The 25,452-nt window shown below is 38.9% G+C and overlaps 1 protein-coding gene across 3 annotated transcripts in view; it reads left to right on the top strand.

Moving 5' to 3' along the window:
* The window catches only part of STK32B (serine/threonine kinase 32B), a 178,948-nt gene extending 156,422 nt beyond the window's left edge, over positions 1-22,526 (top strand). For 2 of the 3 annotated variants that reach the window (XM_087736496.1, XM_087736495.1), the window contains exons 11-12: positions 346-410; positions 21,161-22,526. In XM_087736496.1, the coding sequence (XP_087592622.1) occupies positions 346-410; positions 21,161-21,299 (204 nt within the window). In that variant the 3' untranslated portion in view covers positions 21,300-22,526. The remainder of the gene's footprint in view (positions 1-345; positions 411-21,160) is intronic. The other variant, XM_087736497.1, reaches the window with a different exon arrangement.
* The last annotated feature ends 2,926 nt before the right edge of the window (positions 22,527-25,452 follow it).

Below are 25,452 nucleotides of genomic sequence, written 5' to 3'. Positions count from 1 at the left end.
AACTTCTGAGAAGATTAAGAAATAACTATTTTCTGGACTTGAATTTTCATTTCAGTGAGGTTTTATAAATTCTGTTGCTACTCCTAACAATTCTGAATGCTCATGCAAACTATTCTTCTTAGAGCTATCAGACATAAAACTCCTCAGGAATTCTTTGTGGGGAACTTCTTCCAACAGAAAGAAGGATGGATTGTGCTATCATGGCCCACTTTTGAAGAGTCTTCAAAACGCCTTTTGATAGTGTTCATTCATAAGCTGTTTTGTTCAATATAATTTCTGTTGTTGTGATTTTTGTCTATGATTTTCCATCTTTTTTAATCAACCTATTCATGCTGTTTTTTAAAGAATGTACACCTGCAGCAGTGCTTGGAAACCGTTAGGAAAGAATTCATCATATTCAACAGAGAGAAGTAAGTGCATTTCTTAATGCCTGTTTAGCATGCACTACTGAAATTAATTTGAGAACGATTTTTTTTTCTCTCAATGTAAGGAAAAGAGGTTAACAATCACAGCAGCAGGGCTAAAATGCTGGGTTTCCATTGATTTCTTCCTCTTACAGTCTCTGGTGTGATGGTTTTGTAGTTCTTCCATCTCTGAAAGCAAGCAGAACTGCTTGTGGTGAAAGTGTGTTAGAGAGAGAAGGTAAATGTCACCGAAACTCTCCAGAGAAACTGTTAGCAGTTAAGCAAAGGGAATACAATACAAGGGGCTACTTTTTCACAACTTGAACAAAACCAAGGGAAGTGATACCTCATGAAATTTTAATGATATGAACTGCAGTGTTCTGACTTGGAAACTCTATTCATACTTCACCACCATAAAACAGGTAATTTCAACATTAGTTATTTCAACAGAGCTAAATATTAAAACTATATCAGACAGGAAAGAAGTTCTTCATAGTCTAAGCATCAGCCAGAATCCATAGAAACACAAGTCTGAATCCCAAGGATGTCAATAATCTTTCTGGTCCAATTAAGACACTGCATTTCACGTAGTTTACTGTGTTTGAGTTGCAACCACTATGGACCTGTTTGTATTACGGATATAGCTCATAACAGGGGACTTGTTTGTGTCTTTGGTCAAATTATCACATTTCATCCAAGTACATTCAGTGGTTTTATTTGACCTAGTTATATTTGCAAGCCTTTCTAATGGAGCTGTGAAATGTTAGAAATTAATTTAGAAGCTGTGAATATCTTACTCAATGCTTACAATGAAGGTAATTACTGTCTTCTGTAATTAAAACTGGGAAAGGGATTGTCAACTTTGCACAGCTGACATGATGTCATGAAGGAAACTATGCCATGGATAACCCCCTTTTCCTGTAACAATTTGTGGGACATGTCTATGTCCAATACTGACTGCTCACGGGAACTACAGCAAGGACTTACAAAGAAAAGGAAGGTCCGGCAGATTCTTCATGTCATTTTGCCTGGTCTCTAGCACAAGAGAGCTGTATGTTTAGGTAAGAGCCATAAACAAGAAAAGCCAGACCAAGTCAGCTCATAATAGGTTTTCAGAAGGGTCTTGGTGTACTTCTCTGAATCAGTTCTGGTATCAGTGAATGCCTGAACTTTGTAGGAGTTTTATTAACCCACAAAAGTCAAAATGACTAAGATTGTAATAACAAGCTTAGAAAAGATTACATTGATAAATCAATTTAATGTATTTCCAATAAGTTGTTCATACAACTAGTTCACTTCCAGATTTCCCTCTCACCTACTCCAGAATCATATATCAAGGAAACCCGATATACAGCAATTTTTGAAAGATAAAATAAAATACCAGATTTTGTTAAAACACTTTCAAAATCCCATTGTGTGTGTTCACTAGCATTGAACAATTTCTTTTGACATGATTTTACTATGTTATTCTTTTAAATCTTTTTTAGCAGTGCATAGGAAGGTTTTTCTCATTTTTTCATATTGCACAACTACAGTAACAACACAAGCTATGAAGGACTCTGAGAGGCTGATGAGAGATTAAGGAGAAGTTTAAATGTAGTACAAGTAAAATGGAAGCTAAAGATAAAACACATGCACTTCATTCAGAACAGCATGTGTTTTGGTCATTGCTTGATCGGCTTTGACAAGGTAAAGGAAAAATATTCAGTATAGATCTACAACAGATCCTGCATTGTCTTAAGCCAGATCACAATCATTTCTTGTTTAAAGTATATTAGAGCTGAAGAAGGACATGGAGAGACTTCTCTGATACTTTTCAAAGACAAAAATGTTAATGAGGGGGGAAGCAGAGGTCAAATTTTTGAAGTGCAAAGTGAATTCAAGTTAATGGGAACAAAGTAAGAGCAATGACAGACACAGATGTCATCATACCGGAGAGAAGTCTCTACACAGTACATGTCGGAGTAATTCATGGTGGGTTTCCTTAGACCTTTCTATGCCTTCAAGGGTATATGTACAGGCTGAGGCTGTGCTTACATGGATTTCCAAAGCCTTGTGGCCAATCAAGTTCTTAGGAAGAGCTGCAGATGCTGAAAGACATGAACTGTTCCTACAAACACAATATCCAATAATATGTGATCGTATCATTGGGTGAGGTGTCAATCCCAAGCAGGACTTTAAAGCAGTCTCAGATTAATACAGCCAGATGTTTTGATATTCCTTCATGTTCGTCTACATAGAGCAGAATTGCTTATGTAGTCTAGCTGTTTGAAAAAATCTGATTACTTCCTTAGATATTCATTATACTCAGCTACAAAAGGCTACATTTTATTGTGATTTAAGCCTTCTGCTCAGTTTACTTCAGTGGCACAGAATACTACATAAATCCTAAGAAACTGCGAATCAAAAAATTTAACTCATCTTTCAAGGGAAAAGACGAGAATCCCCACACTAAAAGGATTCTAGGCAAAATTACAGGTGTTTCTAATTGAGCAACAGAAAGTCACATAGTAATGTGTAGTTAGAGTGTGATGTTAACCATCCCAGTTCCACAACATCTTGCAATCCAACACTTGTAAAATATCTGCTATGAAAAGCAGAATCTCTTTTTATTGAATTTCTTGCTGATGTTTCCAGGCTGTGTCTCTTTTTCACTATCTCTCTTTCATCCTGCAACAGATACTGCAAATCTTGAAATATGCCATATTTATTTTCTTTCCAAGAAGCTTGGGAGACTATCAGAAACTCTTAGACTGCAGTTAAGGGGAGTGGGGTGGGAGGGTGGGATAGAGAAAAGGCTTACTAGGCTGAAAAGAGTTAGAAAATAATTGAAGAGGCTGAATGAAGTAACTTAATAGTGTAAGTTAATGCCGGCAAAGACAGAATGTGCACATTTTCACTTTTCTATTGCTTTCTGCAGTTAAGTAATTAATTCTGCAGTTACAGCCTCAAGCTGTGCCAGGGGAAGTTTAGGTTGGATATTAGGAAAAACTTATTCACTGAAAGGGTAGTCAGGCATTGGACCAGGCTGTGCAGGGAAGTGGTTGAGTCTCCATCCCTGGAGGTATTTAAAAGAAGGGTAGATGTGGTGCTCAAGGACATGATTTAGTGGTGGACTTGGCAGTGCTAGGGTAACGGTTGGACTTGATGATCTTAAAGTTCTTTTCCAACCTAAACAATTCTATGATTCTACGACGGAGCAAATGTGTTTTGTTAAAATAGGAATTAGGAAAGGAGGACTTGAGGCTGTGATATTATCTGTTTTCTTTATATATTGGATTTAAATGTACAGGGCTTTCTGGACAAAGAAGTGTGCAGTCAGTGATTATCAGCAGTGGGTAACAAAAGTTAGATTTGTATATCTCTCCTTACACACCCCTGATCACACAGCATCTTCTGTTGATACTACTCAGCATTCACTGGGGAGATGAGAAGGAATGGAGGGAAGACCAACTATTCCCAGTTTCTCTGTAGAAAAAGCCAGAAAACAACTCTATCAAATAAAGAAGTTGGCAGAAGATGAAACAAAAGCATTTTCTATTTTCCTAAGATGTGTATTAATGCAAAAGACTGACTAAAAATGGCAGTTATAGAAGAGAAGTCCAGGTATAGTTCTGTGCTTCAGTTTAGATAGACATGCTTTCATTACTGTTAATCCTATTAAACAGTATGGAAAATTTGTGAAATCTGAAGGGAATACTGCTTTCATGTCTGCGAAATGGACACTGAATGTACCGAAGTCTTTCTGTGATCCAAGTCAACAGTGATTCCTATGATACACCATTTCTTCTAATAAAAGGAAAACTAAATTTGGGCCATGTTCATCCTCCACACCCAATGTACTTTCCTCTTGGGACACTCATACACAACTGCAAATAATGGAACAGCAGACCAGGAGCAGTTTTAGGGATGTGCAACATTCATGGGTGGAAAATACTTTCTACTTCATGTAAAATGGCTAAGCTGTTCTGAAGAGGCAGCTTTATACCTTCATCTTCATTTGTGCAGGAAAACATGAAGCATCCAGAATGAAATCCCTTACACTGTAAGTAGATTTTATCGTGATTTTATTTTTGCCAGTGCTTCAGATACCAGAGTGGCTCAAGTGTAGCTAGATGGAAGGCTTTATTCTTATTTACATTAATATTTCAATGGATGTCAGCTACAAATTAAAATACATGTGTCTTTTGACATGACACAGGTGTATGTCATCTGTCCACATTGACATTATCTTGCAGTACCTTTAAGAGAGGAGTACACACTGTCCTGATCCAAAGTAAAATAAAATAGGAAAATCCTTTTACAATCCAAGTTTGAATGTGGTGCAGGAAATGTTTTCTTTTCTTCTTAAGAGGGTCAGTAAAATCTCTTACTTAGTTTTGAATACATAAACTAAATAAACTGTGATCTAAAAATGGTCCATGCAGTGGGTCTTAGTTGCAGAACATGATCTGAAATTGATTTCAGGGACTTGTTTGGCGCCTTTTGCTGACAGATGATTTTTTTTCTGTTTTTAAATCTATTTCTATGGATAGATTGTTTATTATATCTAGAAATGCAGCACCAAATGTTCTGCAGTATCTGAATGTGTATTTCTATAGACTTGCCAGCAATTTTTTGAGAAGTTGATCTTATTTAGAAGCTGTAGGCTGTTTTCAATTTCTTTGATGGCAAAAGAAAGATTGTATAGATAAAGCCACACTGTTTGTTCGTAGCTTTATTAAAAAGCTGAGCACAGATTATTTATTTTGCTATTTTTTGTGCCGTTATCACTAAACGAATCTTCACGTACATCTACATCTGTTTGCGAATGTCCAAAACCCGAAAGAGCCAAAAATGAAGAAATAAGATTCAATATTTGCTTGTAGTGGAATCACATTTCTCACCCTTTATGGTTCCTGAGGCTCTTCCTCTCCCTGAAAGATGTCTTTAAGATTAAAGAGGTGAGCAAACAAAGAACAGAAGAGAAAACACAGGAAATATCTGCTCCTCAGGCAGAATAATCCTTCAGTTAGACACTTCACAAACTTGTCATCAAAATTACCGGCCTGCTAATGAAAGTAAAATCATATAGCCACATTTTACTGAGCAGAATATGTATTTCATATGTATAATGTATATGGAAATGGGTTAGAATTCTGCAGAGCTAGTTTAATAAATGAGACGGAGGGATGAACGAAATATCCATATTTTTAACAATTCTAGTGGAAATTTTAAAAAACTTACTAATGATTTTGAAGTTGGAGGGTTTTTTTACTTAATACTAATATCCTGCAATAACATTGCTATGATATTCAGCTGTCTAGTCCCCACTGATGTGAACAGGCTTGCCCCTTTCCTAAGCTACTGGTACACCTTATTTCTCTTCTCAGTATTTATTCAATACAACCACACTAAAAAAATCTGCCACAAATTGAAGCAGTCAGATGGATACTGCACATTTCCCTCTCTTTTCCTACTATAATTCCTACTATTTGGCCATATCTAGTTCTTTCCTAAAAGGTACTGAACAGCACTGGGTGAACAGACAGCTCTCTCTTCCCAGAATAAACAGCAAAATTAGAGGGAGCATATTTTAAGCACATTAAGATGCTTAAAATCATGTTGTCTGATTTTGTCCATATCATAGGTGAAAAGCTTACTTAATATTCTCTGCATTTTTTATAAGATCAAATTTATTATCTCTTTCTTTGTAGTTCCTTTTCTTTCCGTTCAATTGTCTTTTCAGATTAAAATCCAGAGTCCCTGAGTGCTCTCTTTCATTTCCAGTTTGATTGGAATTGAATATTCATAATGATGTGCAGTATACCTCATTGAATGTGCTTTTCTTAATAGGTATTTTATGTCACTTAATGTCTCTGGAGATATTTATATTATCATAATCTCCATAACATCTGAATGCTTTTTGGATGAGGCTACAGCACAACTTTTCTTTTCTTGCCACTTCTGCTGACCTTAATTCAGTTTAAATCCACCTCTTTCTGAGCATTTCAAGTGGTTGCACTGCTCTTCACTGATCTCTTTCTTGTCCCTTTTGTAATGGATATATCTTCTTTTGGAGACTGCTCCTGCAATCTCACCTAATTAGAAAGATGCCTTTCTGAACATGATTAAACCTAGCTTGTTTTGGGGCACTAGTAACTGCTGCTTGGTCACACAAGCCCTTTCACTTTTGCCTTTGATTCCTGCTCATTATTACTGGCTTAGAATTATCAGTCCAAATGTGACTCTCTTCTTAGTAAGCCAAGCTGCCTAAAGGTTTGAGCATAGCATGCTCAAGCTGGTTATTTTTCTGTAGACATACCTTCAAATTCACTTTTTTCGAGAAAAGAGTGGTCATACAAAAGCCATCGTTTCAATAATGTGTTCCCTTCACAGTTTCATAGAGAAAAAAAAAAAGTGAGTAGCTGGAACCTCATTTTCTAACCTTCTAGTAAAAATGGCCAAAGTTTTCCCAAGCAAGTAACTGTATCATTGTAGTGGCTACACCTCATCAAATGAACATCCAACTTCAGGAATGAAAGTTTGTGTGTGGGTGCATATATCAGAGCATTCTCTGTGTCGAAACATGGTCCTGGAAGGACCTGGAAGTATCAGGATAACAGATGCAGAGCCTCAGCACTGCAGGCCAGCAATTCTTTTCCATTTACAGAAAGCTGAACATAAATACACCTCATGAAAACTAATCAAAAATCAATTCATAGGCAAAGTAAAGAAAAATACATCTTAATTTGTGCCTCTCAGAATTTAGAGAAGAACCAAAAATGTATGATCCTGAGCACTATATAAGATAATTTTTTTAACAGGTTATGTGGGAAAAATCGTATCTACGATAAATGAAGGCTGCATAATAGATCATGTCTGTTCAGTGACCATACAGGATTACCTTCATGATCTCTTTTCATATCTCTATCCATGTCCTAAACTAGCATAAGTTCTCACTTGTTAGGAGTCTCCATGAATTAAGGATGAGTCATGAAGACTGAACTCTTTATCTTGTTTTAGGAAAGCATTTTGGGGTCAGTTGCTGAAGCAGTGCGGAAACACACCAGTAATGATATAACATGATTATTGCCAGTCATTCTGATACTTTGTGTATCTGTGGAATATATTCATAAATGAGTCGGAAAGGGAGATGAATTGTGAGGTGACAAAGTCCACTTATGATACCAGAGTAGTCAAAACTAAATCTGACTGCAAAGAGCTGCAGAAGATAATGATAGTCATGATTCTGAGTTGCAGGGTAATAAAAAATGGCACCCGAAATTCAGTACTGAAAAATGCAAATACGTTAGGAAGAAAATAATCTAAACTTTACCTTTAGGACAATGGTCTCTAAATTAGCTTCAGTTATGAAGGAGAGAGATTTTGAGATTTTGTGGATAGCACAATGCTTAGTGGACAACTAAAAGATGTTAATATGCTCAAAATTGCAAAGAAAGCTATAGAGAAATGAACATCAGGGTGTCATTGTGTGTACACATATATATGTTCATATATATACACCTGCATCTTCCATTCTGTGTACAGTTCTGCTTCCTTATCTCAAAAAAGATACATAGGACTTGGAATGGTTACAAAAAAAGAAAAACAGGATTGACCAGAGGCGTGGCATGGCTCACATTGAAGGATTTCATAGACTTGAACTAGTTTCAACTAAGAGAAGAGGCAACTGAAAAGACAGAAATGGGCTAAATAATAATATGTTATGAAATTTATTGAGATGACTAAGCAATGATAATTCACTCTTTCTGGTAATTCAGGGTCACAAAGTTAGCAGGCTGCAGGTTTAAAAGAAAGCAAACCATGCCTTTCTGTGCAATGCAGCACGTTGCCGAATGGTGTTCTGGATGCTAAACTTCTGAAAATATTCAGAAAAGGATTAGAGAAATTCATGGAGAAAGAGCCATCAAGGTCCTTCAGGCATGAGACCCCTGATGCACTCATTGGTTTGGGAAGTCTGGAAATGTCAGAAGAGAGGAAAATATGCCACGGTAGACATTTGTCTCGCTTTGGCTTGTTCTCTGACAGTGTCCACTAGTGTCTGAAATGGGCCACTATGTGGGCGGGAATCTGTGTTAGATGGAATGGTTGGCTATGTGCTTTTATGCTTTCTCACTGCTTACAAGGTCTTCATCTTTGTACAGAGTCTTCATAATCTCACAAGGGTTGCACAGTAAAACGTACACATATACGTGCATATGTATGCATATATGCAAGTACATATATACGTATATCCTTTTTGGAACTAGGGGAAGTAAAGCGGACTTAGGGCAGTAAGAGATTTAGGTAAGATTCAGATTGTCCCTTGCTGTGTTACAGGGGATGTCAGGCACCCATCCCCAAGGAAGACCTCAGCGTTATGAAACGCGTCTGGAGACAATTTTCCTGTGTCCCTCCTGGGGCATAACACATACTCCTGATGTAGATGCACTTCAGTGACTAGCCTAGATGGCTTGATGTTCAATGCAGCGGTTTCTGTAAATCCCTGTGTTAGGCACGCACCTTCCCCATGCATTGTCTAGGGAGGTTTGGTGATCACCTAAAGGCTGCAAATTACACTGTGAGATCACAAGTGAACTACCAGATAAGTCTCCTTTGGGGGGGTCCATCCTTCAGGGAATGAAAGAGATGCATGGTTAACTAGGCTTTTTCTGAATCGAAGTTTTGGACTTTGGCAGAGAACTCTTCCATGAGGAATAGGTAGAGAGAGATGAGCCAGCAGAGAGGTCAGTGCAGGCTGTGGTTCCTCTGATTCCTGGAAGCCTGCTGCTGTGAGCAGAAAGGTAGGGCTGACCCAGCCTCCTCCCAAATGCTTATTCCAGTCTGAGAATGTTTATTGTCAGGTCCCAATACTCAGGCAGAGCCAGACTGGCTTTCCACGTACCTTAACTCTTAAATTATTGGCTGTACAGCTCCCATGGAGCTGCGGTTTCAACTAGAGATGCAACATTAAGGAAATCAGTGCTGCTACGTAAATAGTCACAGCTGATATTTTCTTCACTCGCCTCTGATCCAGGATCCTCTTCTCAGCACCAGGGGAGAGGTATGAAAAGGAAAGAGAAGAAATTAGATGGGATTGAATGGCCACGTTTCAGTGATGGCTGGGTGCCCTTTTGTTCAGTCCTGCTGTGTTGTGGCCATCTGGCACACCAGTTCACTGCCACAGAGCTGCAGACCTGTGCATCACCATCACTGTAAAGGCAGCAGGTATTTCACAGGCATCACATTATTATTTGTCTTTAAATTCTCAGTCTGTTAGCAAAATTATGCTTGTTGCTGTGACCTGCTGTCTGTTAACAGGCCTCTTCATTCCAGCTCCTCTGTAAAATCTTCCTGCTCTGAGGTCCGGGGTCTCGGTGGCGATGGCAGTGGCAAAGAATATGTTTCCAGTAATGTAGATCTAACTCTAGATGCAGATGAAGAATTGTCCTTCTCCCCATATATTTCATTTGGACATGACCCAAAGGATCACTTTACCTTGAAACTTTCACCAGGAGAATAAAGGAAGAGAATATGTCAACGCAACTCCTGTGGTCTATCTATCTGCTGACCGTTTTACAAAAGGGTGAGCCTGCATCCTTCAGGATACACACCAATGGCAGGCTAGGAAACAAGTGTCTATCTTGAGGATGAGTTTTGGCCCACACTGCTGAGAAATATCCTTATTCATGGGCAAGTGCCTGTAGTTTTTAAACTGGATTCTGGCTAACTGGAAAGAAAATTTTCTTCCTGTGGTCCCACAAAGTCTAATAGCCAATATATTACTGCGAAATTTCACAGCTGCTTTCCTCTTTTCTTGTACACATGAACCTACAGATGTGTCTAAACTAGAAAAACTATTTCACATTTTAAAACGCAGCTGAACAAGACAGATATTGTTTAGGATGCACCTGGTCTTGGACAGACAATAACCCACTTCTAAAAGACACCTATTTTAATAGTCTGAACACAGCTTTAATGTTAGTGTTAATTGGTTGTTTTAGTTTCATTTTCTTAAATGTCTGCACATCGTTCACTGTTTTCATTTATTTACTCCGTCTCTTCACTCTTATTTTGCTTTATCAATTCCCAGGGTAAACCTGAGATCTCAAGACATTGCAGGTCAATGTGCTACAGCATCCAGTATAATTTGTCACTTGACTTCCACATACTAGTATTTCACATGTCACTCACGCCGTATGTGTACCTGAACCCGTTATGCTTGATTATAAATTGCTGGTTGATAGAAAATTATATTCACAGGCATTTACTGAGCGCAATTACTCAGCAGGATCTGTCAACCTGAATCAATTACCCATGGTGTAAGCATGTTTCCCCAAGGATTTTTGGAAAGGGTGGGAGTAAATGTTATGAGTGTCAATGGTACAAGAAGACATCTGTGCTGCATGGGGATACTTCCTCCAAAATTTTACTTTTCACATTCAGCTGTAATAAAGCATAACTTTTAGTCTGTGCCTCAGTCATTTAAATTTAAATAGAGTTAAAACAGAGTTATTTGAATGATTACATGGTAATCTACTGAGCTATCAAAACACATACGTCACAGTGTATTAGGAAAACAGACCAGAGATTATGACTGTTTCTGTTGAAGCAGTCAGTACCAAGAGTACATGTTTGGGGTCAAAGATAGACAGAGTTAAATATTGGTTAGACACAGAACAACTCCTACCCCAAAGGGTGTACACAAGATTTTTCAAAGGTATCTGAAATAAATGGGAATTAGATGACAAAGTATTTTTCAAGATATAGCCCAAATCATGCAGAAAAGCCATTGCTGGCAGACTCAGAGCCTGAATGTGCTACAGGCACGTCTGCATGGATGAACAGGCAATTGCACCCCGTGCTCCTCGGTGACTTCATTACCCAGCCCTTGGCAGTGTGTATTGGCGTGTGCTATGGACCAGGCTGATGGGACTATTCAATTTCTGCACACCTGAACAGTGTGGGTGTAAATTAGCTCTAATCCAGAAGCAAATTGGTTCTGCTAAAAGTAGTGCAGTATGTGGTGAGCTTATACAGCTGCTAGACAGCAAGGGACTTGAATCTGTTGTTCAGAGAGGAAAGGTATCTTTATTTTTCTAGAGATGTAACAAGACTGTACTCCTTTAAACTAATCAATTTTAAAATAATGTATTTAGTTTAAGCTCCTTTAGTAGTCAGTGAGGAGATACTTGTATCTCCCAAGGTTGATCTGTGACACATATATTAGATAACTTAGACTGGAACTAATTACTCTATGTTAGTGCCTCTACCTATCCTGTAGCGAGAGCCTGAACTAATCTTTCCATTGTCTCTAGTTAGCTGGCATAAAATCTGTGGTCTGCTGTTGTGTCTGCCTGCTCTCTCTGAGTGTCAGGTAATCAAGGCCATCTCATACGGCACCAAACACGTGTGGGGCAACTGTGTTTGAATCATATGTACCTAACCATAGGGGGCGAAGGCCAAGAACAAGCAAGTTATAAGTATGAACATTATCAAGGAAGAGCTAAAGACTCATGACATCCACTCTTGCTAGTGATTTGATGAGGTTACTACTTGGACCAGGTCTCCCAAAATGTATACCTGCTACCACACAAACACACAATAGCATTATGTTTCATTTAAAGCTGCTCTGTAGCTGTTGCCCTCTAGAGCGGGGCAGGGGGAGAAGTTATCTGAGATTACAGACTCTAATTTTCAGTCTGAAGTTGTGTGACTGAGCACTGATGTTGCTCAGTGATGAGTGTTGAGTCTGCTCCAGTTGGTCTTAAAGTCTGCCCTGGTCTGCTCCAAGCCTCCTCTGGCACAGAGCAAGATTGTGCCTTCCTTTTTTACTTGAAAATGCTTAGCAAATTCATACACTTCTCAGCGATTTCTGTTTTCCTGAAAGCACTACTGAGATCACTCTGAGCACAAGCTAAAGAAAAGACAAGCCCACTGTTAACTCTGCTATGGTTACTGCTCCTCTGTTAGGTGTAAAGAGGGTTTTTTAATAAAAAAAACCACTAGCTATATACAGCTGTCTTTGGAGATAGTTTTAATTAGCTAAGTAATTATTTAGTTTAATTAATTAGATCTCCACAGTTGGGATTCCTTTGAATTCTTCCTCATTTTTCAGGTTTTTAACTCTCCTTCTTCGATTTCTACTCTTTTTTTTTTTCTGCCTTTTTCACTTTCTATTGTTGTTTTCTGCCTACTTTTTAAATGTAGAATATAGGCAATCTTCCATACTGCTCAGTTGTTAGCATGATCCCTGGCATAATTTTTCCCAGGCCAAAAACACTCTCCGAAGCAATTCCCTTCATGTTTCAGAGGTTAGCATAGACCTAAGCTATCTGTTAGGCAGCTAAGGCTGCCTGATAGGCAGCTGGAATACAACAACTCTGGTTTGAAGATTAGAGAGTTTAGCCATAAGGATGCAAGCCAGCCTGTGCCACTTCGCTTCCAGGCATCAATCCCTGCACCATTTTACCTTCTGGTGTAAATGTAACCGATGCCTAAAATGCAGAAATGACATTCCCATGCAGAACTCTATTTGGTGCCTGTCATGAGAACCCTCCTGGGTGCTGCTGGGGAATGGGAAGTGGATTAATAGTTTGGCAGGTGTTCAGGTTATCAGGTAACTTAATCTTATGCAGGATTATTATATCAATTAGTTCTGACATATGTTGCTATGAGATCACAGCACTTTTCAAATTGGGGAATTTCACAGAATGTGGCCAGAGACTCATCTCTATTCTCATGTCCTATTCATGTGCCAGCTCCTCACCCTGCACCCTGCTTTCCTTGGGAAGCAAACCTGATCATGAAAGGGCAAGATGGGATCTGCAGCTCACACCAAAAGGATGTGGACAATACAGGAGTATCATATTTGTTCTTTTTTTGCTAGCACATTTCCTTAATATTTACACTGAGCAAAGGTTAGTGTTTTGTTCTTTATGGATGGAGTGTAAAATAAGCAAATTTCCTGAAGTTCTGATCAACTCATCAGCTTATTTTTGTTAACTTTTTAAAAAAGAAAGGAAATACAGGAATTTTCACTCCTTTCTGATATATTTGGTGGCTATTTTGTTTTGAAAAGTAAAAATACTCTTCCCAAATACACTTATTCAGTTAAAAATAACCTGATCAGGATGCTTTGCTCACTTCTTTCTTCTCCTTTATTTTACCTTTTCACTAAGAAATGTAGTTGAATGAAAACCTGGCAGATAAGAACTAGTAAGCAGAATAATGGAGATACAAGAGAAAGAGTAACACTCATTTACAGCCGTAAAATACTGCCAGCTTCTTCAATTTTTACAAAAATAGAACACAGCAGGAACCAATTTATAAAAGAAACCTTTAAAAATGCAGGCAGAAAATTATTAAGTGTCCATGTATCAAACTCAATTCTTATTCCCCACAGCAGCAGCCAGATGACAAGCCAAGGTGCTTATTGTCCCAGAAATCATGTTCAGTTATCAATATTTCTACAATCATTGCCTGCAATTGATGTTAAAATGATGGCAGAAAAATAATGGGGGAAGTTTTCAAAGTGGAGTATAAGATGCACATGCATATAACCCATTATTTTTGAAAAGACGTGCACACTGCAGGACCTACATATTACTGCCAAAAAAATGCCCTGGTTTTGTAGTATATGCACTTTCACTGATGTGCATGAGCTCCTAGAAAGCTTAAATAAGGGATTTTAGAAAAGGTAAGGTTTTGTATGAACTTGGGGAAGTGGGTCTTTTTCTGGCTAAAGCATGAAAGGTTGTGGGTTCCATGAACATTTTTACTCAGCGTCAAACCAAAGGAGCAGAGTCTTTTTGGGGCTGCTGGGTGAGCTGATCCAAAAATGAGCTGGTATGACCAACATTGTTAGCTTTCACCTGTCTACCACCTACTTACCACTGAACACTCGTTATTCAGGTTGGAGAGGTAAATCAAAACATATGCCTTCTCCTGTTGGTTATGCAGATATATGAAGTTCAAGCTACTCAGCAGCTTTCTGTTTATACTTTCTATCACACTCCAGGTTACCAACACCAAGGGTGATGATGGACTTTGAGGTGACAGTGTGAGTCCTTTTGAGTCTTCACAGTCCAAATCCTCCTTTTCCTTCTCAGAATAAGTTTCTCTGCATAAACCACTCCAAAACGTGAGGAACACAGGGATATGCTCCATACTTGTTCCACGAGGAGGAAATAAGCAAGTCTTATTGACACAGTTAGACTCCAAAGTCCCATTAAGTCTTTCTTTTACACCTTTGGACTGGAAGTAAAGGCTCTAGAGTGCCACAAATTTACCAAAATGTTTGAGTTGAAAGTTTCATCTTTCTGTTGTGTATAACTGAGCAGGGAATCCAGTTCTGATGAGGGACAGAACCAGCCACTAAACATCTCCATCGCCTTAGAAAGCAAATTCTGGACCATTTGGTAAAATAGTGCTTAGTTATCATCAAGACAGATTAGTTGTTATCAGGGACAGGCAGTGGTGGGGTGGGGAGAGTTAAGGCACCACCACCACCTTGAGGAAGCAGTTGTGTTGACCACATCTGATTCGTTCACCCAGGCATTTTTTGCTTGTGTTTGTATACAAGTTTTGATGCATCATTACCGCACTGAGTAAAAACTAAAATTAAAAACAAATATGGGGGCAACAGCAGTGGGCTGCCTGCCCTCAGTGCCAAGATGTCTCACTCCAGTCTTGGCTGTCTACAACTAGCCACTGTCTTGGCTAGACATGCTGGATATTCCCAGCTCTGCAAGTATCCCTCTGAGATATTGCTACAGTAGGGCTCCTCATGCTGTACAGAGTCCACCTTTATGGCATTATAACACTCTGTAAAAATTATTTTCGGTTTGGCTGGAATTTTTACTACTTCAGCATATCCAGCAATTTTAGTTATATGCTATAACTTCCACATTTCTATTTTCTATGACCAGGATACAACAAAACAATGTTTATGTCTGTCACTTTCTTACTTCTTCTAACTCCTTTACCAAATTTCATTGCTACATCTTTTCTATGGAGAATGAAAAGTTTTTAGTTCAGTATTTTGAGAGAACAATATCTTTCAAAGAGTCCATATTCATCAACTGATACTCTAAAAAGATGGTATTTGGACATAAGGGTCTATTGTTTTTCTGAAATGCCCCTTGTAACTTTTGTATCTGTGCTTGAGTAGACAAACCACAGTGACATGCACAGAGACATGTAGCTGAAATAGTTCCTTTCTGAGTGCACTCATTCCCCATGATAGATCAGTTATTTTTTTTCTCCTCATTCAGACATGTTCATAATTAGCCTGCTAGCAAGGCCATCTGGACAAGACATCAGCATTACTTATGTGTAGCTGCTAAATCATAGAACTGAGGTGGGTTTCTAACTATTTAGCAAGCTGTCCTCCAGGATTCATGAATTTGAAAAGCTAGTATAGACATGCCCATTCTGTTCCGACCTCAGACGCCCTTCCTTGTGAAGAATAACTGGGATAAATATTCCACAGATTTATTGACTCCTCAAGGCTTCTTTCAAGGGATGTAAAAGTTTCCATTAATAATAGAACTTTCTTCCTGCAGTAAAACTACAGTTTCTAAAGCTTGTCTTATTATGTCCACCTTTTCCCTAAACCAAAAGCAAAAGCATCTGTTTTTTCCAGCAGAGTGTTTGAAATATCAATAGGCCAAGGTAAAATGCTAAATCTAGAAATGGGAAAGCAAATTCCACTGCCCACTCAGACCATTTTCTTTCCTCCACACCTAGGACTCCGGATTTACAACACTGGCAAACTCGCTTGCAAATTTTCTGTAATAAAGGGAGTGTCTTGCAGGAGCTGGTACGCGTGGGAGTCTCAGAAGAGTGGTAGTTCTGCCTGGCTTGAACTCTCTTTTGGCCAGTAGAAATTCTGTCCTCGATAGTTGCTGAGTCTGTGCCCACTGCTTGAAACATCTCGCATTTCTGAGGCTTCAGTTTCACACTGACAGCACGGCAAGACCCCTTGGTGAGTACCTCAGCTGCACAAAGGTGTTATTGTGCACTGAGGTATTGTCTGGCCAGAACAAACAGACAAGAGTGACAGGCAGTGTAAAAGCCTCCATACAGCTCTCAAACAGAGCAGCCACATTTTGTAAACCTGATGCCACTGGTCTATATTGCTATAGGTGTTTTTGGACCAACAATTTTTCCCTGTCCTTTGAATGCCCTTCCACTGATGAATATCTGATTCAGGATCCAGTATTGGAAACCAATACTGCAGGAACTCTACTATAATATCTGAGTATCAAGATAAAAAGAATCTTGAAAACCTTTCCATAGCTTGCACAGGCACTTTCTCTTTACCAGAAATACTGATGAAGCCCAAGACTTGACTGAAGGCTGAATTACTTTTCTTGATGCATTCCTGTAGCACTTGGTACGGCCTCTTTCTTCCTCGCTGCTGGAGAGGAGGTTGTTCAACGCTCAGTGTCACACATTATCAATACTGCATGGATCGATGGTGAAGGGAAGGAAAACTCAGCTTACCCCTTTGTTGGTTCTGCAGAACCACTCTTAATTCCCAGCATAACTGCCTCTGAGACTACTTATCTATTTGTACAGAATTGTCATGGAATAAATGTAATAGACACTATTCAAACTCATTTTCATCCTCTTTTCCCTGCACGTTTTTTTTTTTTTTCTTCCATATGACTATCCACTAGAACCACTTGTTCACTTTTTTCATCCGCAGCTGGGCATTCTACTATTTATTCTCAGTCAATAGCATTCAGCAAAGGAACAGCTACCTAGTTCAGATCCACAAGTAAGTCCCCATCAAGCCATTCATTCTCCCTGGGCCTTTATCAAGTTATCACAGCCTGTAGCTGCATCAGCTTAAAGGCAAGATAAGTCATTCACTGGAAAGCAGTTTCCTACAAATGATTTATTGCACTGGTGCCGTTTTTAAACAGAATGGCCCAGACTGCATTTATTTTGCCATGATTACAGGAACCATGTTGAGGTACCCATGTTTTTGAAAAGCTGAGAACATCTGATGGAAAAGTGCTCCAGCTCTGCCACCAAGGAATCAAGAATGCATGAACAAGAGATAAATTTCACTTTTGCAACTGTTCATCATTTTAATTGAAGAGACTGCTTGTTCACACCAAGGCTTAGGTCTTGACCTGAGCCTATGTGTAGTTCGGAGCTAGACTGAAATACAGACCAATTGACTTATTTTATTTTTGCTGAAATTGCAGTGGTTTGGGAGGAGACCTTAGTCTCTTAGCAAATCTGAAATTTTGACAGTCATGTTGAATCTGCAACTTTTCATCCTTTTTCATTGCACTTATCCTACTAAGCAGCCTAAAGACAAACTTTCAATATCTTTCTTCATCTAGTGAACAAAGCTGAGCTGTAAGCTCTTCCCTGATGGTCCCCAAGTTTGCTACTGCGTTTCATTAGATGTTTGTGATTTTCACTCTGGCCTGCCATAATTGTAGCAGTCTTTTTTGCTTCAGTATTATATTTTCCATGCTAGCTTTTAGCCAGTCTGCTCTTTACTTTTGTATTTTTATATATTCAATAATGCATGTATGCATAATTACATATGCAGTACAATTATATTTTGCTTGATTATATATGCCACCTTCTTTTCTTAATCATCGCAGACACCAGACTCTAATTTCCTGTTTCATTCAGGCCTGTGAGGCCCAGAGCAGTACTTAGAGGCACAAAGCTCTCAGCTGCCATCGTTCTCATCTGATGAGCTGAGCATCTGCCTCAACATCTGATGTGCAACTACAAGCAAAGTGCCACGTTGCCTGGCACGTTCCTACTCATTGCATCCTTTGCCTAATCGAGAGCTGCAAGTACAAGCCTCTGTCACCAGGTTATACAGAAAAATCTCCTGTGGGCATGGGTTTGATAAGAACACAAAGTTCCATCAGTCCAGACATGGCTTCAATGTTCTTTTTGTTTCTGTTTCTTAGCCACAACTTATCCAGCTCAGATTTATGACTAGATCCAAACCATGTGAGATTTCTGGACAAATATAATTCCCCCCTCAGCTTCACCCCCCCTACATTGTCTCCACTTGTCAAGAGAGAAGCTGAGGCACAGAAAAGGTCTGTAATTTGCCCAAAGGGTGACAGAGGTAGAAACAGGGTCAGCATCTCCTGATTCTTTATCTAATTCCCCAGCCCCCAGGACACACTGGTAAGTAGGTGTTAGCATGCCCATTATAGTGAAGTCTTTATGCCCTATAGTGAAGTCTTTAACATAATTTTAATCACTGAATAAAGTGATTGATAAATTATTAAACATTTAAATAACCGTTTAATTTTTACTACATCATCAGGTTAATAACCTATTGTTTATTTTGATAGATTGTAAATATGGGTAGTGAATCTAGATACAGAAACAGAAAACGTCTGAAAAGGGAATACAATGAAGCACTGCTAAAACAATGTATTTCTTTAGTACTTCCAAACCCCAATAATCTAATTATGGTTCAGTAATAGATCTGGGGAGTAGCAACAGGATAAAAGAAAATAAATGGAAATCAACAATAGAAATCACCTCTGTAGAGAGTAAGAAGTTCAAGGCTGGTCAGTGGTATCTTTTGACCTCAGCATGGGCTTCATTTCTCTCCTTTCCCGCTGTTCTCCTTACACGCTACGTTTGTGCCAGTTTGAGTGGTCTGAAAAAAAATAAGTGGTGTTTGCCTGCTTAATGCTGTTATTGAGAGACTTCCTATTTCCCCATTAATTTTAGCAGTACAGTAAATGCCTTCTTTTTCAGCATTTTATGAACCAAGTAAATATTAAACAAATTCAGGGAGAAAGCACATGCATGTCTTAGACCAATGCAATGATTCCTCAGATCTCCATAGAGCCAAAATTTGTCTCACTCCACCATTTAGCAGTTTGCACAGGTTTGCAACCCACAATTTGCAACATGAGTTTCCAAGCACTGTAGCCTTTTCTGTTGATGCCTACAAATACATTAGTCTCGTAAGGGCCAGTAGCTCAGACCCTAAGATGATTCAAGACCTTGTCTGATGCAATTACTCTTGTGGTAGTCCCCTGGATCTCTTTTGAAGCCCTTATTAAAAAAAAAAAAATGCCATCACATTTGCTGTCTTCCATTCCTTGGTGCCAAGACAGTTTGAACAGTAAGTTACATACTCCATTCAGCTGTGCAGAAATTATATATTTCAATTTTCTTAGAGCCCTTGGGTGAAAAGTCACTGTCTTGATGAGTTGTCAACATTTATTTGAATGATTGGTTCTAAAGCTGTTTGACTGATGGTTTAACTAGAGATGATGGACAAATTTCTCATAAAGAAAGGAATGCCCCTAAGCTTGTTTGTCATGAATGTTGGTGAAGATAATTCATTAGCTTTTCAGCTAGGGACTCGTATTTCTTGTGCTTTTCTCTAATATCTCAGTCCTCCACTGGCCTGTAGGCACACTGGTAGCCTTCTTATTTCTGCTGCACTTGAAAAAATTGCTATTAGGGTAAATGTTTTCAGCAATTTGTTCCTCTAATCTGTTTTTTTTCAGTCTGTCTTAAAGTTTTTTATTTTATGTGCCAGTGTTTGTGCTCTTCTAAATTTAACCTATTTGGACAGTCTTTTCATTATTTTTACTTTAAATAGCCTCCTTTATTCCTCTGCTTATCTAGGACAGCTATTTCATGTCCTTTCACATTCTCTTCTGAGTCTTCAGTATGGCATCTCTATGGTCTTCGTGCCACCTGGAAGTATTTTACGCTCTGAAACTGACCCTTTGCATTTCGTTTTTGCATGCTTTTCCATTATTGACTATTTTCTACTTGTTACTTGCAAAGTTTTTTTGGAGTATATCATACTTATGATCACTGTAACAAAGAGCTTCTTCCATAGTGTCCCCTTGGTGTCTTTTTGGGGAATACATCAACAGCTGTTTCTCATTTTGAGAAAACAAACAGTCAGAGAAAAATTTCTCCAAAACAGCAGCCATTCATGTTTTCAAAAAAAATTGGTCTCTACCTCATAGCTTCCCCATGAATCTTTACACCCTTCTTGAAAGTACTTACATTGTGTCTGTGTTTGGAGGAAAACACTGGATACCACGTGAATCACAGTAAAATCATAGAAGCTGATACCAGTGTTGAACAGAAATGCTGAGAAGCTTGATGATAAAATGATTTGTGGGGACTGCAAGTGCTGCTAGGGCAGTTGCTGTTGTCTAGAAAATGATGCCAAAAGAAGATGACTTTGCACTCTTTGAACAACATAGGATTTTGTTGTTGTTGTTCCTTGAAACAACCTAGCAGGTTTTGACAACATATGAAGTAAGAACAGGTAGAATACTCAATATATTTTCATCTCATTTTTTTTTCTCTTTTACTGGTGGACATTACTGATAATTTTGTAGGACAGCAGAGTGGAGCCACTGCTTACTGATGTTGTGTGCCCAGTCAACAACTTTCATCAGCCTCAAGCTACCTGGAGGTTTTGTCAAGTTACCGTCTGAGCAGAGGTGCTAAAGCCAGAGAAAGCACTCTCCTCTGCTGGCGATTTATGATAGGCTTTAATGGGAGCAGTATTTGACCAAGACCTAACTGCACATATTTAGGAGGAAGCGATCATCAGTGTTTAGAAGAAATGGCAGCTATAAAGCTCAAGGAGTTAACAGAGATCGAATGGTGCAGGAATCTGTTTTATACGCAGGTGTATGTGGTTATCCACGCAACAGGCAACGGCTGTCATGCTGATACAGTTATCTGCACATGATAGCTATATCAATGTTTTTAACTTTTGGCAGATTAAGAAGACAGCAGGATCAAAGTGGACAGACTTCCAGCATGGACAGCAGAGCATCCCTTCAGAGCCATGAGAAACTCCAAGACGGACGTAACAACAATTTACTGGGACACGGCTGCACAAGAGGCTGCAGCAGCTAGTGAGCCACCGCCCTGCACACGCTTCCACCCTGACAGGGCGAGGAAAGGTCCTCTCTGCGCATGCCTTCATCTTCGTCCCTCGGATCCCGGAACATCTGACTCCTCTAAAAGCAGGTTCTCCAGACAAGGACAAACCCACAGAGCACACCGGCTGAGACTTCCCACGTACGACCCTGCTCTTTTGACTCTGCCACTGGAAAAATAACCATCAGCAACAAAATACAGTTTTATAAGTAAGTGTGACTTTCCTTTTCAAAATCCTGGAAGAAAACTTGAAACAATTCATTCGGCAGCCTCTCAAAGATTGCCACGTTTCTGGCTACTTGCAAGAGACACAGTTATACTGGGGCCAGCTTTACCTTGAAGGCTTTACATTACCCTCGCTGTCTCTGTTAATTAAAGTGGTCCAGTTTGGAATTTTGTGAAACTGCTGGACACAGCTGTTTCTGAGCACCTGCTGTTGAGTTTATAACAGATGTATATGATGTAAATACGTGAATGTAGCGTCAAATAGGCCAAACACTAAATAATTTCATTTAAACACTTAAAGCCCATTGGAAAAGTTGCAGCGTGAATGTATTCACATTGTTCTTTAACTTCATGCATTCTGCTTTGTCGTAAAAGATGTGACCCTGGTCAAGTCAGAAGTTTTGGTAGTGACTTTAGTGAACTCAGGATCAGACACATCAGGAGTGTATGATAATCATGACAAAGAAAGACCTTTTTATTTGTAACAATAGACTGACTGAGCCAGAGTTGAAAAGCAGCTTAGTAAGTAAGGAGAGCTAAAAACTTTAGGAATTTGCTCAGATCCATAGTTAGGTGTTATAAAATGTGAAGAAGTTACATGTGTCTCTGTTTTCATGGATCTATTCTGGATGAGAACCATCCTGAATAGAAAGAATCATACTTTATCTAAAGTATTGCTGACATGAAAGCCTTTTTTTTTTTTCTTAAATAGCATCCACAATTCCAGACATTTATGGTATTTTACAACTTGTACATCCACATTTTGATAATAAATGCATGCTTGTTCTGTCCTATTGTGCTTTTATTTTTAAGGGTTACCATCCGTAAGCAAATTTCATTTCAATTTTTTAAAACAAATAAGTTAGGCTTTTGAAAGTGAAAAACATTTTCTTTGTAATAATCTATTTTTACTGTATTGTTTCCATTCTATCTTTTACAAAACAAAGTTCTTTGTAATTGAATCTATTTTTAAATTTGCTTTCACATTATATGTAATTTTTGTTACAAATTTTTCATAAAATACAGATTTTTATCGCTCCATGAAATGATATGGTGTTCCTATCAACAACAGAGCAGTTTACAAATGTAGTAAGGTAAAGATTTTACATCTGTCATGAGCATGGTGTCATGAGCTACTTGCTTAATTTGGACATAGACTGAAATAATCATAAGATCAAACAAAGGAGCAGAATTTCTCTGGTCTTGTGAGGACACATTTCATTGCCCAGAGTAAATTGTTTCATACCTATCCCTTCTTATAACAACCTTTTTTTTTTTTTTAGCTTTATATTGGTTTCACTTGGGAAGGACCAAAGTGCATAACATTTCATATAATTTCTGGAAATAACTATTGTTCTGTTCCAATTAAAATGCATCACGGTCTTAGATCTTGATCTGGATCTTGATCCTGGAAAGAAGTGAAAGATTTTATTTACTTGAATAATCCTACAGAAATTAATGACACTACTCATAAGTAAATGCTTGCAGGATCCATGCTGTAGCAGGTAACATAGATTAGAGCCAAGAACTTTTTGGAAGCAGGATCAGTAATATATTAAGATTATCCATGCAAAATTTTCCAATTTAAAAACATTTGGGAAAAAAAGGCAATTGCACATTTGCTTTTTTCCTATGATTACATGTTTTTTGAGCAAGCAGAGTTATTGTGGGTGATCTTGTACAACAGCAACCGCATTGGATGCAACTATACTAGCACCTTAATTTAGGCTGGGAAGGCATTTTTGAAGTTAATGTCTCCAGCTTACAGCCCTACTGCATTTTGGTTCATATTGTAGCACCCAAATCAGACTCTTTTTGGATACTAAACCAGAAAATGTGCTCTAGAGAGCACTTAATGCCATCTGCCCAGTCTTGGGCCTGTAGACCACAGGAAGAGATTAGAGCAAATACAAAATCCAACTTCCCAAAATGTGCCTCATGTGAATGTCAGGTCTGCATCGCCAACCGCTCTGCTTTGCAGAGCCCCTCCTGTCGGGCTGCACTGCCTGCTAATGCACACACAGCCATCAAGAAGCCTGGGCTTACAGAACGAAAAGTCCTGATCCACAGCCGTTAGGATATAAGAATTTCATCAATGACTGTGTTAAAAATTGGGGGAATTTCCTGCAGATAGAATTTAATTAGCAGCAAGATTCTACCAAACATTTGCAGTCTGATCTGGCTGGCTGCTGGGTGTCTTTGCCAATGCTTTAATAAGCTGTTTTTGAGAGAAGCCTGGTTATTCGATTGATGGCATCTACTTAAATACGTTTGCACAGAGTATTGTGCATGAATGCAAGCTCACTTGGACACTTTAATTTCACGCTTGTTGCCACACGGTCGTTTCTCAAACAACTTTACTGCTTGCAAAAAAAAGAAACCATGGCACCAGTCAGCTTTATCCAGAGCCCATGGCATTTCCACTGACTGCAAGCTGAACCTTGTGCTGCATATAATTATCTTTGTCTACTTATTACACAGGTCAGAGAATACCCTCACTGCAGAGACCCAATATACTCTTAGTTCATCTTTCCTTTCGACCAGCATAGCTGCAAGGCCTCTCATGGGAGACCCTGATAATGTTGCAGAAGAAGAAGAAGAGAGCTCATTCTGTATAGTATGTGCTTTGTAAGGGCAGAACAAGTACTACAAGAGAAGTCACACAGCCTGGGAATAAGCCTGAGAAGTGCTCGGTTGGGACTTGTCTCCCCTAGCATTAGACATAAGAAAAATGTACACGTCTACAGCTGAGTTATCCAGAGCTAGGCTCAAAAATAAAGAGGGAGGAAAGAAAAAAAAGGTGCTTTTAGGATGTGGTGCACTTGTTCTGTCTTAATTGTCTCTTTTAGCAGATGGTTCTCCCTGTAGCTCTGCCTCCATGGAGTATAACGGCAGTGTACACAGCTCAGATGTGGACACGTACATTGTGCACTGACATTTGGTCAGATGAATCTTGTTTGTGATGGCACAGACAATTTGTGGAGATGCAGTCTAATTCTTATGAAAAAATGGGAACATTTCTGATCATTTCAGCAGGAGTAAGATGGAGCTGTTTAAACAGTTTCTATCCTTATGTGTGAAAGCAGTATTAGAGGGCTGAGAAATTACACAAAAACAGACTCTTGCAGTGAATACTGCCTTGCTTTCCAGCAGAAGATGAAAACAGGGAAGGCAGCCTAAATAAGACGTGGACTTTTTTTACAAAATACTCTGTGAGATGGAGGGGAAAAATAAAGCGGGGCAGTCATAAAACCAAAAGAAACTCCTTGGGACTCATTTATTCTATACAGCTTTATTGTCTTGCAAAAGCAGCCAGTGATCTTAACTCCCAAAGTCTCATCTGGTTACTCCAAGTTATTTCAAGGGTAAAATATTTTTTCGCATTTCTGTTCCAGGGAAGAGGGAAGGAAGTCTAACGCAGCTGGAAAAGCAGTTTGCTGCTACAACATTTTATTGCAATGCCACTTGCTCTGCAGTGTTACAGTTCTGATCACACATGCACATTCCCACAGCATCACTCCACATTAAACTCTGCCAGATTTACCTTCTGTTCAGTTTGCTCCTTCTACATTGTGTATTAAATATTGGCACTGTACTGTAAATGTTTAATTACCAACTGTCATAAAATACAAATGGCTCCTTTCATCTGTAGCTTTGACAAAAATGATCAATGAAATATTTCCACAAGTTTTTCCAGTAGATTTGGGGGGATGGTGGGAGACTTGGTTACAGATCTCGGCACACTATTCAAAATTGCATCAAAGTACATAATAGAGGAAACAGGCACCAATCCACCCATCCATTCCATTCATTTAGATGTTTTCTGCTTGCAGAAATATGTGATCACAATTTCAGATTAATTTCTGACAGTGTAAACCAAACCAAATATTGGTGTACTGGGATG

This window comes from Nipponia nippon, unplaced genomic scaffold (assembly GCF_047370975.1).
Source record: "Nipponia nippon isolate SJK-2023a ecotype South Korea unplaced genomic scaffold, ASM4737097v1 scaffold_6, whole genome shotgun sequence".
NCBI lineage: Eukaryota > Metazoa > Chordata > Aves > Pelecaniformes > Threskiornithidae > Nipponia > Nipponia nippon.
Note: the sequence above shows the minus strand (reverse complement) of the source record. Positions and strands in the feature narration are given on the sequence as shown.